This window comes from Bison bison, unplaced genomic scaffold (genome assembly GCF_000754665.1).
Source record: "Bison bison bison isolate TAMUID 2011002044 unplaced genomic scaffold, Bison_UMD1.0 scf7180017864181, whole genome shotgun sequence".
Classification (NCBI taxonomy): Eukaryota; Metazoa; Chordata; class Mammalia; order Artiodactyla; family Bovidae; genus Bison; species Bison bison.
Genome location: NW_011494753.1, coordinates 1,294,607 through 1,310,935, shown reverse-complemented (window position 1 = coordinate 1,310,935; position 16,329 = coordinate 1,294,607). Strand labels below are relative to the sequence as shown.

General features: G+C 49.8%; 1 protein-coding gene across 5 annotated transcripts in view; it reads right to left on the bottom strand.

Moving 5' to 3' along the window:
* ARNT2 (aryl-hydrocarbon receptor nuclear translocator 2) overlaps positions 1 to 16,329 on the bottom strand; it is a 204,353-nt gene that overhangs the window by 15,173 nt on the left and 172,851 nt on the right. For all 5 annotated transcript variants that reach the window (XM_010843232.1, XM_010843230.1, XM_010843231.1 and 2 more), the window contains exons 13-15: positions 7,576 to 7,648; positions 6,250 to 6,373; positions 1,428 to 1,527 (exon numbers count right to left, since the gene is read on the bottom strand). In XM_010843232.1, the coding sequence (XP_010841534.1) occupies positions 1,428 to 1,527; positions 6,250 to 6,373; positions 7,576 to 7,648 (297 nt within the window). The remainder of the gene's footprint in view (positions 1 to 1,427; positions 1,528 to 6,249; positions 6,374 to 7,575; positions 7,649 to 16,329) is intronic.

Sequence of the window (16,329 nt, the reverse complement as noted above, 5' to 3'; positions counted from 1 at the left end):
GTTACAAGGACTCGATGAACACAGGCCTAGGCGGGCCTGGCATGGAACTACAGCAGGTCACCATGTGCTGAGTGGGTGAGTAACCAGCAGCAGGGGAAGAGCCTGGAGCCTTGGCCAGTGCTCCGCAGAGCCAGGTGACCAGCAGGGATTATGTCTCAGGGGCAGCTCACAGGGGGCCACCATCTTGTCCTCCCATCCCCAGACTAGAGAGTAGCTGCTCCAGGAAAGAGTTCCCCAGAGACTCAGAACAAGTCACCATCTACTACAGCCCAGCTGCGGGGCTGACAGAGCTACTCTGTGACCTCAGGGGTTAATGTCTCATGGCGCAGCTGCTGACCACCTGCTGCCTCCCCTGAAGTCGGTCCACTGACCCTTGGTGAGGGCCATCCTGGCTGGGACCTGTTCCTGGGGTGGCTGGTCCACCTGCCCAGTCTTGGTCCCTGCCTGATTCTCAACTGGACATTCAGCTCTGGCCAAGTCAGCCAGAGGCTGGGCTGCTTGGGGAGCCCCATCCCACCAGGCACGGGTCTGAGATGCCTCTGCTAGTGGGTCTGGGGGTACCCGATGGCTACCACAAGTGCCCACCACCCTCCCTGAAGATGTCTGTGCCCTAGCCGAGCTCCCTAGCCCCTGCTCCTGCTGCCCTGGGAGCCCCTGGAGCCAGGCCCCATCCCTGGTGGTGTTGCTGGCTTCCTCAGTGACTTACAAGAGACCCCTGATGCTAAGAACCAACCCCGGAAGCACAACATCCTACTTATACCTCCCATGAGCAGCCCTTTAGGCTGAGACCCCAGGTGTGATGGGCTGAGTGGTCCTCTCCCCCTTGGAGTTCGCTGTGGCCTCTAGAAACCCAGGGGCAGGGTCCTTTCTGCTGCCCTGTCAGGTGTCCCTAGGTCTGTCCTGGCTAGAGCCACCTCACTCCCTTCTCCATGGCAGGCACCTCTGCAAACACAGTGGCTGGCACCTTTCACATCCAAGAAAGAGCAACCGACACTTTGTATTTATGGTGGCTCATCAAGGGCTTGCAGGTCAGAACTGGAGCTCCCGGACCCCTCAGCCTGGCCCTGGCATACAAATGTGTGTCTGTGCTCAGTCATCTCTTACTCTTTGCGACCCCATAGACTGTAGCCCACCAGGCTCCTCCGTCCATGGGATTCTCCAGGCAAGAATACTGGAGTGGTTGCCACTTCCTTCTCTGGGTCGACCTGACCCAGGGATTGAACCCACATCTCCTGCACTGGCAGGTGGGTTCTTTACCACTGAGCCATCTGGGAAGCCCGGGCATTCGAATGGGTAAGCACTAAGTGAGGTTGGCAGTATTTGCTGCACACAGAGTCAGACTCTGAGACCCAGGGCTTCACTGAGTAGGGGCCTCTTCCTGCCCTCTTGCCCACCCCTGCTTCATGTCCCGCACTCCCAGCTTGTACCTGAAGGCCTTTCCCGAGTGTCCAGCAGGGAATGGGCTTCCTTGGGAGTAGATCTGCTGTGTTCCTGCCGCAGAAGCTGAGCTCATCATCTTCTTCTCCGCTGGGAAAAGTAGAGCAAGGGTCATCCTGTAGGAGTTCCCGCCTTATAGACTCCAGGGCAGGGAGCCCCGAGCACCCTCACAGAGAGGCTAAAGAAATGGGCTCAAACCCCAGCTGGGCCTTTAGATCTGACACGAGCAAGAGGGTGGTAGTTTGAGAAACAGCAGTGGGGATGGGAGCTCTCTCACTCTCTCTTGTAATTGAGGGGTCTGGGGCTCCCTCGAAGCACCCTCCCATTTCCCCAGAAGCTCAAAGACCCCACTTGCATCTTATTCCTATAATCTCTAACATCTCCACTTGCAGTAAGATACCAGAATAAAGGAGATGCAGATGAGTTACATGGCAGCTATCCTGTGCCTGGACAAACCCCACATCTGCACCTGTCTCTGGCTTGCTGGTGGGGAGGTGGGCAGAGCGGGCAGATCCTTTCCTGGGTGACCATGAGCAGAGATGGACACTCAGGATCCCGGACTTGGGGCCCAGGGATTGGGCTAAAGGGACCACGGCTAAATCTCCCACATGTGTCAACAAACCTCCATGATGTTTTTAAAAACACGGAGGCACTGCACAGTTTTACTGCTCCATTGTCTTTTGCTGTGATGATGGTGTTGCTCAATGGGAAATCCCTACAGGATGGAAAGAGACCAGATCTTGGGTGTGTATTTCTAACCTAATCACAAGGCCTTGGATCTTGGAGAGAAAGAGACGAGGCTAAAAGTTGCAGGAGGGGGACTTCCCTGGCAGTCCAGTGGTTAAGATTCTATGCTCCCATTGGTGGGGGCACAGGTTTGATCCCTGGTCAGGGAACTAAGATCCTGCAAGCCACATGGGGTTGCCAAAAAATAAATAAAATTAAAAGTTGCAGGAGTAAGAGAGACTTCTGAATTTCTCTTGACTATAAACAAGCCATTTTTTTTCTCATGCATTTAAGATTTTTGGTTGTTGGTTAAATAAGAAACATTTATTTTTCTCAATGCTCCAGAATGTTTGTGGGGTACAAAATTACATATGTCTATAAAATCACATGGGCTTCTCAGGTGGTTCAGTGGTAAAAAATCTGCCTGTCAATAAGATGTGGGTTCGATCCCTGGGAGGGGAAGATCCCCTGGAGGAGGAAATGACAACCCACTCCAGTATTCTTGTCTGGGAAATCCCATGGACAGAGGAGTCTAGTGGGCTATAGTCCATGGGGTTGCAAGGAGTCAGACATAACTGAGCACGCATGCACATAAAATTATATATATATATATATATATAAAAATTTTAACCTTCTATATCTTTCTTATTACTTTGAGCTACATGAGTGGCTAGAGATGAAGAAAGGCATATTGAAATCTTCCACTGCAATTTGGCTTTATCAGGATTTCTTGTGTTTCAAACTATTTTTGGATTTCACATTTCAGTGTTCATGACATATAAGCTTCTTTCCTCACTGAATGCTCTAACTTTTCTTTGTGCAGCAAGGTCAACACCTCTGCTTTCCTCCTTGGTTTTGCAGCACCATCAGCATCTATTCTTTCAGGTTAAATAGTTTCACTCTGTTATCATATTTTATCATATCATATCGTATCATATCACTCTGTACTATCATATTTTGGGGGCATACCATTCCAGAATTAGCAATCAGGAGCCCTTGGACATCAACTTATTGCACTACTCATGCTATTCATAGTTTCTTCTATTTCACTTTATTTTTCTTCTGAGTATTTTGCAAGTTGCTAAAAATGTCCTTGTCTTTTCTTGGAAATGATTTGGAAGTGAGACCTCTTTCCTTTCCTTTTCTTTTTTTTAAATCATTCATTAGTAGTTATGTTTTTAATATTTGAAGTTATATATCTTTGTAAATGTCAGAGATAAAAATAGTATAGACTGATGAGAAATTTCTGTTCCTAGTACCCTCGCCCAAAGTATGTATTTTTGCTGAACTGATTTGACTTGGGTTTTTATTTATTTTTAAATATCTTTTTATCTTCTAAGAATTTTTATATTAATTCTACATGTTACTAGTTTCACTTTTTCATTGCTACTACTTTTCCAACCTTTCATTTCCAATCTTGGGTTCTGTATTTTGATTCATTTCACAATGACTTCTCCTGCAAGTGATTTTTTCCAGGAAGTATAAGTAGATGGCACATATCTGAGAAGGTCCTTCTGTTCCTTTTTTTCTTTTTTGGCTGCACTGGGTCTTCTTGTGATGTGTGGGTTTTTCTCTAGTTGAGGCTCCAGGGCTTCTTATTGTGGAGCACAAACTCTGGAGTGTGAGGGCTCAGTATTTCTAGTACGTGGGCTTAGTTGCTCCGTTGTGTGTGGGATCTTAGTTCCCTGACCAGGGGTCAAACCCATGTCCCCTGCATGGAAAGGCAGATTCTTAACCACTGAACCAACTCTCTGTTGCTTTTTCATATAGGAAAGCAGCTTGGCTGGTGGAAAAATTTTGAGATTACATATTTTCTTTCCCCTTCTTTTTCCTTTTCTGTTAACTTTTTTTTTCTATTTTGTCATCTCTGTGGGAAGATGTCTATGTTTGTACAACATTAAAATTTCAAATGGATTTCCCAGAAATGCTGTGGGTGTGGCCAAATATTTCAGGATTATCTGAGAGGAAGAGGAACCAGTGATATGTGGGACTGTTTCCTCTTGCTGGAAGAAACCACATCTCTTTATGAAAGTGGAAGAAATACTGTTGTGGGCAGCTGGCACATGTGGATGACCGGCGATGGGGAGGAGGGGGAGCACCAGCAGGGAGCCCTCGAGTCGTGCTAACAGGTCTGTCCTCTGCTCGGAGCCGGGCGCTGGGCTGCGCTGGCACCTGCTGCCCTCAGTTCAGGCTGTGCTGTGCTCAGTCAGTCAGTCGTGTCCGACTCTTTGTGATCCCATGGACTATAGACCGCCAAGGCGCCTCTGTCCATGGGGTTCTCTAGGTAAGAATACTGGAGTGGGTTGCCATGCCCTCCTCCAGGGGATCTTCTCAACGCAGGGATCGAACCCAGGTCTCCTGCACTGCAGGTGGAATCTTCACCGTCTGAGCCACCAGTTCAGGCAGCTTCCTGCTTTCCTAGCATCCAGTCCCCAGCCACGTGGGAATAGGGCTGGGGTCTTCCACCCCACGAGCTGACAGCAGGAGGACTGGGATCTGCTTAGGGCCTCTCTGTCCTCCCCTAGGCCACGCTGTCCCTGTTCCTTGGTCCTGGGAGGATGGTACTGGGGGTCCTGTCCCTTTACTGCATTTCCCACGATTCTGTGGCATGAGTCAGCAATATCTCCCTAAACTGATCCCAATTGTGCTGTATTTCGCTGATCACATGAAAATGGAATCTTTTTTTCTGAATTTTGGAACTGACAACAACATTTCCAAGTTTTATATGTGATCACAGACTGATCTCTGTGGCAGTCTGAGTTGGGGAGTGAGGCGGCTACACAAGTGGGTTCCATGTGACACCTGAACTTTGGACAGCACCATTTTCTTTATAAGATTTCTTATATTGTTTTATTATTTATTTATTTTTTTGGCTGCGCTGTGCGGCAAGTAGGGATCTTAGTTCCCTGACCAGGGACTGAACCTGGAACCCTTGTCGTGCAAGCACAGCGTCCTAACCACTGGACATCAGGGAAGTCCCATAAATGGTACCACTTTCTCTAACAGCAACACTAACACAGGTGGACACCCTGGTGACCACTGCAAAGGATGACTTATGAACACTCATACCATGGAACGCTATGCAGGCAATAACAATGCAGATTATTTAACAACCTAGAAAGATGTTCATAATAGACACGTGAAAAAGTAAGCTACCAAACAGTATGAGCTCAATTCTGTATATAAAAAGAATTCATATGTCTTGCTCTAGTGGGCAGGGCCATGCTCAGTAAATCTTTAACCCATTTGTCTCCTCCTGGGAGGCTGTGCTCCCTCCATGTTAGTTGCTTCGCCTTCAACATCAAGAAGATCAAGCCAGTCAATCCTAAAGAAAATCCACCCTGAATATCCATTGGAAGGACTGATGTTGAAGCTAAAGCTCCAATACTTTGGCCACCTGATATGAAGAGCCGACACATTGGAAAAGTCCCTGATGAGAGAAGTTGAGGAGAAGTTGAGGCCAGGAGGAGAAGCAGGAGATGGAGGATGAGATGGTTGGATGGCATCACTGACTCAATGGACATGAGTTTGAGCAAACTCCAGGAGATAGTGAAGGACAGGGAAGCCTGGTGTGCTGCAGCCCAAGAGATTGCAAAGAGTCAGACACAACTTAGCAACTGAACAACAACGTGTAGAAAGACAAAAAGGACAAGCTTTAAAAAGTTAAAAAAGATTAAATGTAGGTGGTACGATACTGGATCATTTTTATTTTCCTTTTTAGGCATATTTTTATTTTCAAATATGGTCCTCTCTACATTAGAGATTACAATTTTTTTTTAAAAATAGGGACATGTCTTTGGCTTGATAATACTAAACTGTATGATGATGAATAGAGCTCATTTACTCCAATTCCTCAAATTTTGAAGATGAGATGTCAAAGGCCCATGAGATGTCAGGTGGTTGCCCCAAGGTAACAGGTAAATGAGAGGTGAGTTTGAGAATAGAGAGGATTCATTAGGACCCCTGAATTTGGTGTTCCTTTTACACCTTGCAGTAGTCGCTGTAAATTCACCCCCCAAGGGTGGCCAGCTGGAGGCAACTATAAATCCCACCATCTCACCACGTCAGCACTCTTCGGGAACTTACATGCACTGATTCCTGCAAACATTTCGGCAAACCGCGGATCTCTTTCCTGGGAAAAGATTGCATCTGCCTTCTCCACGGACTTCCCTGCATCATGAACTCCGGCTGGCAGGTTGGGGACAGGCACCTGTTTGCACGTGAAAACACAACAGCATCCCTGGGTGTGAGGGGCAGAACAGACACACCAGATCCCTCTCCCTCAGAATCGCTGGCATCTCAGGCTGGGGTGCTGGGTAGGGCAGGGAGCTTTTGTATATGTGAAAGATAGAACACAGGTGTGGGTGTGAACAAAGGGTCACAGAAGGCTCACTGGAGTTCCACCGATCACTTGGAGAGAGAGAAATAAAAATGATCAACTTAGTCTAAATATCAGGGAAAGTGAACATAAAGTTTAATTGGAGAGAGATGCCAAGTACCAACACAAGCTTCAGTTTCTCTAAGGCCAGAAGCAGTGAGAAGAGAAGGAAGGAGAAGGGAAGGAGGGGGCCCTGAGGAGATGGCCAGGAAGAGGTCCCCTGAGAACATTAGGGTACAGATTAAAGGTGGGAGGGGCAGCACGGAGGCTGCAGAGCTGACAAGGTTCAGAGCTGGGTGGTCTCCAAGTTCCCACACAGCCTCTGGATCTCAGTACCAGTAAGTCCCTTACATACGAACCAGTTCCATTCCGAGAGCATGTTCTTAAGACCAATTCGTTTCTAAGTCTGACAAAGTTAGCCTAGGTGCCCAACTAATACACTTGGCTATATCGTACTTTACTCTCATAGGTTTATAATACTTTTCACACATATCTGCACAAAAAAATGAACACAAAAAAATTAAAAGAACATTTTTAATCTTACAGTACAGTACCTTAAAAAGTACAGGAGCACCAGCTACATCATCACTGCTTTTATGCTTGCTTCCCGACACCCTGGGCTTGAAATAGACACTGCACTGCTGTCCTCTATATAGTACTGTACAGTAAAATACACACGAGCACAACCATTTGTACAGGCTGTACGCACGTGATAGTGTACGCCAGACACGAGAACTAACTCATGTGATTGGATATGCAAACCCACATTTGTATTTTTGAAAGCTCACAGCTTGAACTTCGTATGGAGGGAACTTACTGTACTGGCTGTCCGCAGCTCCTAACGCTTGTGTTCTACACTCTGCATGGCAGAGTCACGGTAGACCTCCACTGAGCACACACACTCTCTGGGGGCCAAAATGCTTTCTGCAGTGTGGGTGGAGGGAGCAACACCACCTGCTGGGCTGAGGGGATTTAGTCTGCAGTCCTTTGGTTGGAGACAGTTCTAGCTGGGAAAGAGTTTTCCAGAAATTCACCTGCGACAAGTCGTACGATGACAGCCCATCTCTCTGGTGCACTTCCAGCTCTGCCTGCTGCTGCTGGAGCTGCCTGTGAAACAAGGGGTCAGCAGAGAGTCAGGAAAAGAAGACGTGGGGATGACAGGGAGGAGCCTGAATGTCCCTTGCTCCCCAGTGGCACAGTGGGTGACACCTGTTGGATCTCTAAATCGTTTTCAGTTTTGATTGATTTTATTTCTTCATGTTCCAAATCAAGGCTCCAAGTCTTTTTTGTTGTTGTTGTTGTTAAAGTAATCAATGGGTTTTATTTCCTTAGAACTGAAAATATTCAGATCTAAACTTCGAAAGCTACTGTCAACAATATTTCCTCAGAGCCCAAGGGAGAAGGGCATGGGTGAGACAAAAGATGGAGGAAGGCAGAGAGACCACCAGGAAGAGGTGGGGGAGGGGCCCCTTGTTTTCCTGACTTAGTCGGTTACACATCAGATCTGGTGACAACACTGAGGGGACCAGGTCCAGGGATGTGGGTGGGAAAAAAGGAACAGCGAAACTTAACTACATAAACGAGCCATGAAACTCCAAGTAGAAAGGGAACCACCTAGTTCATTTCAGAAACGGGTAACTGCAAGGGTAAAACTAGGAGAGTGGAGGTACCGTTCTTTTATACCTGGGTGATGTTTATGACTTGCGGTGGCCTTGAGGCTGGGGGAGGAGGGAAAGGGGTGGCCAGGGGTCTTCCCAGAACATCCCGTGAGCCTCTAAAGATCTAAATGGGGACAGATGTTCCTCAGCCTTACAACCCAAGATTTTTTTTTAAGTTGGAAAGTGAAAGTGTTAGTCGATCAGTGGTGTCTGACTCTTTGCGACCCCATGGACTGTAGCCTACCAGGTTCCTCTGTCCATGGGATTCTCCAGGCAAGAATATTGGAGTGTTGCCATTTCCTCCTCTCGGGCTGGAGGCGGGGAGGTCTTCCTGACCCAGGGATCAAACCCAGCTTAGGTTGCCAATATTTAGGAAATAAGTGGGTTTTTTCAAAAAGTCAATTTTATTGAGTATAGTTGCTTTTGTTTCCCTGGTGGCTCAGCTGGTAAAGAATCTGCCTGCTAACACATGACACGCAAGAGACACAGGTTTGATCCCTGGGTTAGGAAGATCTCCTAGAGAAGGAAATGGGATTTCTTGCTGGGAAAGCCTATGGACAGAGGAGCCGAGAGGGCTACAGTCCATGGGGTGGCAAAAGAGTCAGGCATGGCTTCACGACTAAACAACAATAATACATAAATATATATATATATATGTATATATATACACACATATAATGAGCAAGTAGGGAAATATTTTCACCATTAAAATAAGCAAAATAAGCACAAATTAAAATAATCTCAAAGTACAGTTTTTCACCTACTAAGTTGGTAAAAGCGCGCTCAGTGTGCTGGCAGGGTACTGAAACTATCTCGCTCATCCCCTGCAAGAGAAGCCTGTGTGGACGCAGTCTTCTCGGAAAACAGGACGGTGGCCACATCAGAAGGGGCGGCTGCGGTCACAGCCTTGCAGGTGGTCGCCCTGCCGCAGGGGCTGTACTAAGGAAATGATTCAGGGGCAGGAAACAAGAGCTGTCCCCGCACAGCTGGCTGTGACAGGGGAGTGGCTTTGTAAACTACATCTATTCATTTGCTGAGTAAACACGGTCAGCAGCGGCCACCACAGTGAAGACTGGAAACACCACAAGGTATGACAAGAGTGTGGGGGAAAGTTCAGCACCAAATGTTACGGATGCTGTGATTACAGCTACAAACGTTATGTCCTGTGTGGGTGAGTGAGATTTGGAACATGGAAAAAAAATATCTTAAGAGTTTGCATTAACTGGAAAGATTTTCCGTGTTCATTTTCAATATGAAAGTATGAATGATGCTGGGGTGTCCCTTTGTCATTCCTGGCCACACCCTGGACAGGAAGTGGCAGGCAGGACAACGGCTCACAGATCCCCTGCCCTCTTCACTTGCGGCCTGAGGTGTATGGAGGAGAGCCCTTGAGGCCCTCCCTGGAGAGGACAGGCAGCTGTGGAGCTCAGTCAGGGAGCAGGTCCCTGGAGAGGGGCAGCTGCTGAACAGTCACAACCTGAATCAGCATCTGAGGACCTGGAGGGCTCCCGTTCACCCTGCCCTTTCGGCTCAGAGTCTGCATTCAGATGGACCACATTAGCCTCACAATGTAAGCTCACAGCCCTTGGGGTAGAGATATTTAAAACTCCCTTTATATTTAAAACTCCCAGGTGGCTTAGACGGTGAAGAATCTGCCTGCCAATGCAGGAGACCCGGGTTCAATTGCTAGATTGGGAAAATCCCCTGGAGGAGGGAATGGCTACCCACTCCAGTATTCTTGCCTGGGAAATCTCATGGACAGAGGAGCCTGGCAGGCTACAATCCATGGGTTTGCAAGAGTTGGAGACAACCGAAGCGACTTAGCACGCACGCACCTCCCTACAACTCCCAGTTTGAGTTCCAATTCTGCTTTGGAGAAATACAGAATAACTTGAATTGTGGTTCTCAACTCTTTTCCTCAGCATTCAGAGGTGTACAATCTGAACACTGTTCTCCTCCAGTCGCGCCTTTCAATTGGGGCCCCTAGCATGTGTGTCCCCCACAAGGGAAGACATCTTAAAAGAGGACCCCACCCAGTTGGAAGACCCAGTGAATAGTTTATTTAAAACTAAGCCCGGCAGGACTTCCCTGGTGGCTTAGTGGTTAAGACACTGAGCTTTCAATGCAGGGGGCGCTCCAGTGTTCTTGCCTGGAGAATCCCAGGGACAGGGGAACCTGGTGGGCTGCTGTCTATGGGGTTGCACAGAGTCGGACACGACTGAAGTGACTTAGCCGCAGGAGCAGCAGCAGTAGGGAAGTAAGATCCCATATGCCTCCAAGTGCAGCCAGAAAAAAAAAAAAGAACTACGCCCAGGTGAGCCATGTCTTCAGTGAAGTGTGCTGAACTATCTATGCCAAGTGTCTGCCAGGCACTGGAGAGAAAAGATAACTCAGAACCTATGTGGTTTCTGGCCTCGGGGAGTTGACAGCCTCCAGGGGCAGACAGATAAGTTGGCAAAAACAATGGCTGAGTTAGGGATCACAACACAGGAAGAAGGGAGGTTGTATCTGAAAGTGAGAAGTGTGAAAGTGTTAGTCGCTCAGTCATGTCTGAGTCTTTGTGACCCCGCAGACTGCAGCCTGCCAGTCTCCTCTGTCCATGGGATTCTCCAGGCAAGAATACTGGAGTGGGTTCCCATTTCCTTCTGCAGGGGATCTTCCCAACCCAGGGATGGAACCAGTGTCTCCTGCACTGGCAGGTGGATTCTTTACCACTGAGCCACCAGGGAAGCACACAGTATGTCTCCCAACCTAGGTGTCAGAGCCTGGAGAAAAGCTTAACAATAAAACCAGCACCATGTGACTGCCCACCCGGCAGCCTAAGCCCGGCAACACCAGGAAACAGGAGCACTAAAAATAATTTTCAAAAAAAGTGGACATTTCAAAAACATCTTAAAGAACTGATATAATCGTCTATTGAAAAATGACAACTTTCTGTATTTTCTGATTCTGACTTGACAGCTTTGCTGTTTTACTTTGATTTACATCTTGTAGGCACCCTCATCTCTCATTGGCGTGCCCTCTAAAATCCAAGTGTGGTACTCAGAGCCAGAACCTCATCAACGCTGTCACATCTCTGAAAAATGTCCCATTTTACAGATAAAGAAACTGAGGCTCAGAGAGTCCAGTGACATGCCCAAGGTGACACTGGTCAGTACGGCAAACCTAGGATTCAAAACCAAATGTGTCTCCATCAGCCCCTGAACTCCATCCCAAAGGTGTAACAGGAACCACCTTTCCACATGTCCAATCCCAGACCTGTGAGCCCAAGACACCATCCTGAGCCACCAGGTAGGAGAAAACAAAAATCTGTGCTTTGGGATTTTTGTGGGATTTTTTTAGCAGTGAGCTCCCCTCCAGGGCAGGAATCCATGGACCACCCCCTTCTTCCTTTCATAAGCTTTCAGACGCTCAACCTTGAACACAGAAGAGGTTTTCCGGGAAATAAGGACCACTCCTACCTCGTGGTTCAGCCCTGGTGTCCAGCCCAAGCACAGAATCTTGATGAGTGGGCAGCTGTGCTGCTGTGCCGGGGGGCCTGGTGCTTGGGGTGAACAGGGCAGAAACCCAGCCCTTCCCACTTGCCCAGCTCTGCGCCCTGGGGTGTGTCTGTGATGCATGGAGGAGGGCGAGGGCTTTAGTTAGCACAGAAGCATGATCACACATGATCAGAGCCAGAGGTGTTACAACGGGTGTCTGCTCTCTGCACTGTTGAGCTCTGGGGGCTCTGAGACCACAGACAGAGACTTTCGCTGGGATGTGGAAAGAAAACAAAGTCTCAGGCCCGGCTGGCAAAGATCCAGGATGCCAACCTCACTGTCCCTGTGGTCTGGACATGAGATGTTCGGTCTGGGCCTTTGGTTTCCGCTTCCGCAGCTGAGCGCGTGGGGAAGAAGTGCTGACCCGTGGGCTGCCCCATTCTGAGAAGAGGTCGGAGGAGCTTTCTCGGACATTTCATGGCAATGGAATGAAAATAAACCTTGGTGTGCTTGCAAATTCCAGAGAGGGAGAAACACAGTGGCTGGGCTGAAAGCTGACCCATAGCACACGGGAGGGAACCGGATCCTGTTCCACAGACTGCTGCCCTCGCCCACCACCCATTAGCTGGGGTCCAGAGCTAATGATCAGCGAACAGACACACCAAGCACGGGCTTCCTGTCAGAGTGGCCTCTCTGCATCAGGAGGTGCAGCATGCTGGCAGATGCTGTCAATTATTTCTGATGCTCCCAGGGCAGAGGTTTTTACTCAGCCAGAGTAAGTGAGCAACCAGCCATTAGGGGGGCAGTCGGGGGCAGCCTGCCATCGTACCCCTGGGAGTAACAGGAATCCGGCTCACAGCCATCAGGGTGGTGGGGGTGAGGGGGCGGGCAAGCTCAGCTGATCAATTTGCTCTCAAGGATAATAATATCCTGCCCCCTCACCCCCATGGATTGAGCACCGTCTGCATGCCCCCTGCGAAGGGCTCTGGGTGCCTGTGAAAGGGTTCAGAACTGGTCTGATCCGGGACAGGGAGCAGGCTGAGTGTGGTTTTAGAGAGATGCTTCCAGGGCCAGACGGAAGGCAGGGAGAACCGGCCAGCAGGGATGATGGATGGTCACCCGGGAGACGGTGAAGCCTTGATGGAGGCAGAAGCAAAGGAGGAGGAGGTGGGTCAGAGAGGACCCCAGACACAATCCGTGCGCCCCGGCTCTCTGCCAGGTGTCTGCCTCAGAGAAGAGGCAGAGGAGGAAGAGGTGGGCCAGAGAGGACCCCAGACAGAATCTGTGGGCCCCGACTTTCTGCCAGCTGTCTGCTGCAGGTGGACAAGAGGGCGGGACCCAAGATAAGATGGGGCTTGGTGATTTGACAGGGTGTTTCGGCTCCTTTCTGACTCTAAATTTTGCACAGACCAGGAGCTACACCTTCTCTGTAGGTTTTCTTTGCTTCCTTTTACTCTCTGCTCGCACATCCTGCCAACTACTGGCCAGGTGGGCTGGGCCCACCAGGAAGCCATCCCGGAAGACATGGGGACCGTGGAGTTTCAAGGACACACATACACACCAGCACAAAACGCAGCTGTGGTCATGTAGACCCGCAGTGACTCTGTAAGGGGTGGTCGCACAGGAGGGCACGTGCTCAGCCCCAACAGATGCACAGGAATGCCTTCCATCCCTAAGGAGAGTGGGGGCACAGGAAGGCACAGCGCCTGGGTCGTGCGAACAGCTCCTGCTCAGTGGCAGCCCACAGCAGGACACAGGTGTCTTTCCCCAGACACCCAGATGTGGGCACTTTTCAAAGCTGGGCCTCCAGCATGTAAAACGGGAGCCTGTGCTTTCTGGACTTTCCCTTTTCTTGCCTCGACGTAATAAGAAAACAGGCAAGCAGGCGACAAAGAGGCCTCCCCTTCAGCAGCTTCCAACACTAACCATTCACACTGTTTCCCTGGGATGTTTCTTTTGGATGGTCCGGACTGAATGCAACTCGGTTTGCCTGTCCCCCACAGGCAGAGAGCATGAAAGAACCTTTCCACAACAAGTCTGCCTATTGCTGGCGAGGACAGTCAGGTATAAACTGGAAGCTGGATTGTTCACATGATGGCTGTCACTGCCCTCTGCTGTCCACAGGCAACATTTGCTACATCCTCACCCAGAGGCCCTTAAAAGCCAGCAGACACTAGTTCAGCCTCTGCTGTGAGTCCGTGTGTGGGGTGGCTCCTCACTCCGTCCAATCTCAGTGAGCTGCGGGCAGTGATCGTTCTGAGATGTAAGGACATCCCCGGGACAGAGTGTTCTGTTTCGTCCATGATGCCTGAATTCCAGGAAAATAGGTCAGAGCCTCTGCCTGTGGCTGCTTTTAGGAGGAGGGAGCTTTCCTTTCCTTCCAGGCCTCCTCGTGACGCTACCTGCCAGGGGTGCGTTCTCAGAGGCCCTGGGTGTAAGTTGTTGATTCTCTGCCTCCCCTGTGCCCTCCTTGTGGCTTTTTACTCCCTCCTGCATTCCCTCCCTCCTGCCACTCACTTCTCACGCTCTCCATGTGATAGGAGACACCTGGGGTGGCGGGGACCAGAGCAGAGGCATCCTGAGAGCACTGGACACCTGGCACAGATGCTTAGTGACCATCCATTGTGTTGCGTCACAACAAAGCATGCAACTGTGAGTGCCGAAGCTTGTATTCATGCTGGAAGTGAATGAAGCATGGGGAAGACTTCCCTGGTGGTCCAGTGGTTAAGAATCCACTTGCCAATGCAGGGGACATGGTTTCGATCCCCAGACAGGGGTCTGGGAAGATCTCACATGCCTCGGGGCACCTAAGCCTGTGCACCACAACTACTGAACCTTGAGTTCTGGAGCTCATGCTCTGCAACAAGAGAAGCCACTGCAATAAGAAGCCTGCACACCACAACTAAAGAAAGCCCGTGCAGAGCAATGACGATGCAGTGAAACAAACAAAAGAATAGCCATAAATATAAAACAACCAAAACCCCCCAAAGGGGCAGCTTCAGTCTGTCCTTCTGCCCCAAATCCAGAGGACTCTGCTGATCCCCAACCTGGGACCCGGCTCTTTACCGCTGAGCGTGGCCTGCATGTAAGAGGCTTCAGTGACAGGCGCGCTGTTTCCACCACACCCTCCGAGGTTCCCTGGATCAGGCCATGGACACCAGGCATCACACACGCAGAGGGAGGACCAAGAGAGAGCCCAGGTGTGGGGAGGAAGGCAGACAGGGTGAACAAAAGAGAGGAGGGGCAGGATCATAAGAGGAGGTAGCTATCACTAAGAGCTGGTTAATATGTTGGCATCAAAATGGTGGACGTTCTAGGATGCTGCCCGTGGCCTGGCATGGTGGTAGGCTGGCCCATCTCCATAGCTTTGGGCACAGGTAGCTGGTGGGGCTGGGACAGGCGAGGTGAGCCTACAGATGAGCTGCAATTTGAACAGATGCTGAGCAGACTTGCTCTCTTGTTCATTTCAGCCTTATTCCCTGGGGCTCCTGCTGCCCAACCCCAGCTTCAGGCCAATGAGCCCACCTGTTACTTCCTCCTAGAAGCCCCTGCAGGTCTGGCCTGTGTCTCACCTCTGCACTCCCAGCTGCTGAACAAAGAAGGAGCTTCGAGATTCTACACCCTGCGTATCTCACTCTTCCTCCTGTTTCTCAAGCTTCTTCATTTTCTCCAAGGCCAGGGCAGGACACAGGCCCAGCACTAACAGGCACCACTTTGCTCCCTCTCCTGCCCAAGTGGGGAAGAGTGGGAGAAGCAAAAACTCCTTCACTGGAGTTTACCAAGCAGTGACTAGACAAAGTCAGATATTAAAAAATAATAAAGATATGGGGATTCCCTGGTGGTCCAGTGGTTAAGACTCTATGCTTCCACTGTGATCAAGGGGGTGCGGGTTCAATCCCTGGTCGGGGAACTAAGATCCCACATAGCACAGGCCAAGCAGAAAAAAAAAAGTTACCTTTTTGCATTAGTGGATCTACAACTTAACTAGATTTACTCCTGCTATTCTTACCACCAAGAAAGTCTTGACTAGGAGAAGGAGGCATAAGAAGAATCAGAGCATCAGATGAGTCAAGGGGTAAGATGTAAAGAGAGAGGAGATGCCCTGACAGTTAGGGAAAAATGACCAGTGAGAACGGGTTATTGACGAGGGTCCCTGGTGGCTTCTGGGAGAGCAAGTTAGCAGTGTTGGTACCACACCAGGTTCTCGGGGGTCAAGGGGAGATGAACAGTGAGGGCGTCTAATACAAACACGTGGCAGGGCAGGGAGGGAAGCAAGGACGGTGGCAACAGAGGGGTATTCTAAGATCAGGAGGCATGTCCCCAGGTTAGGGCCTCTGGAGGAAACCTGCAGCGCGACTGGATGAGTACCGGCCCATGGGAGACAGGGTGTACCAGGAGCTAGAAAGAAAGTGGAGGGCTTGGTCCTGGAGGGGGTGGCCTCGACCTGGCTGGCAGCCAGCAGAGCAGGAGAGGAGGGTACTAGACAGACCCACATGAACAAGGAGGGTTTCACACAGATGGCCCCGGCTTCCCCGTTCGCTGGAAGACAATACAATGTGCTCAGAGTTAGAATCAATGCGTGCTTAGTCAGTCTGGTGGAACTGGCAGAGAACAGCCAAGAAACTGCCGTGCAGCTGCGCCACGTGGCAGG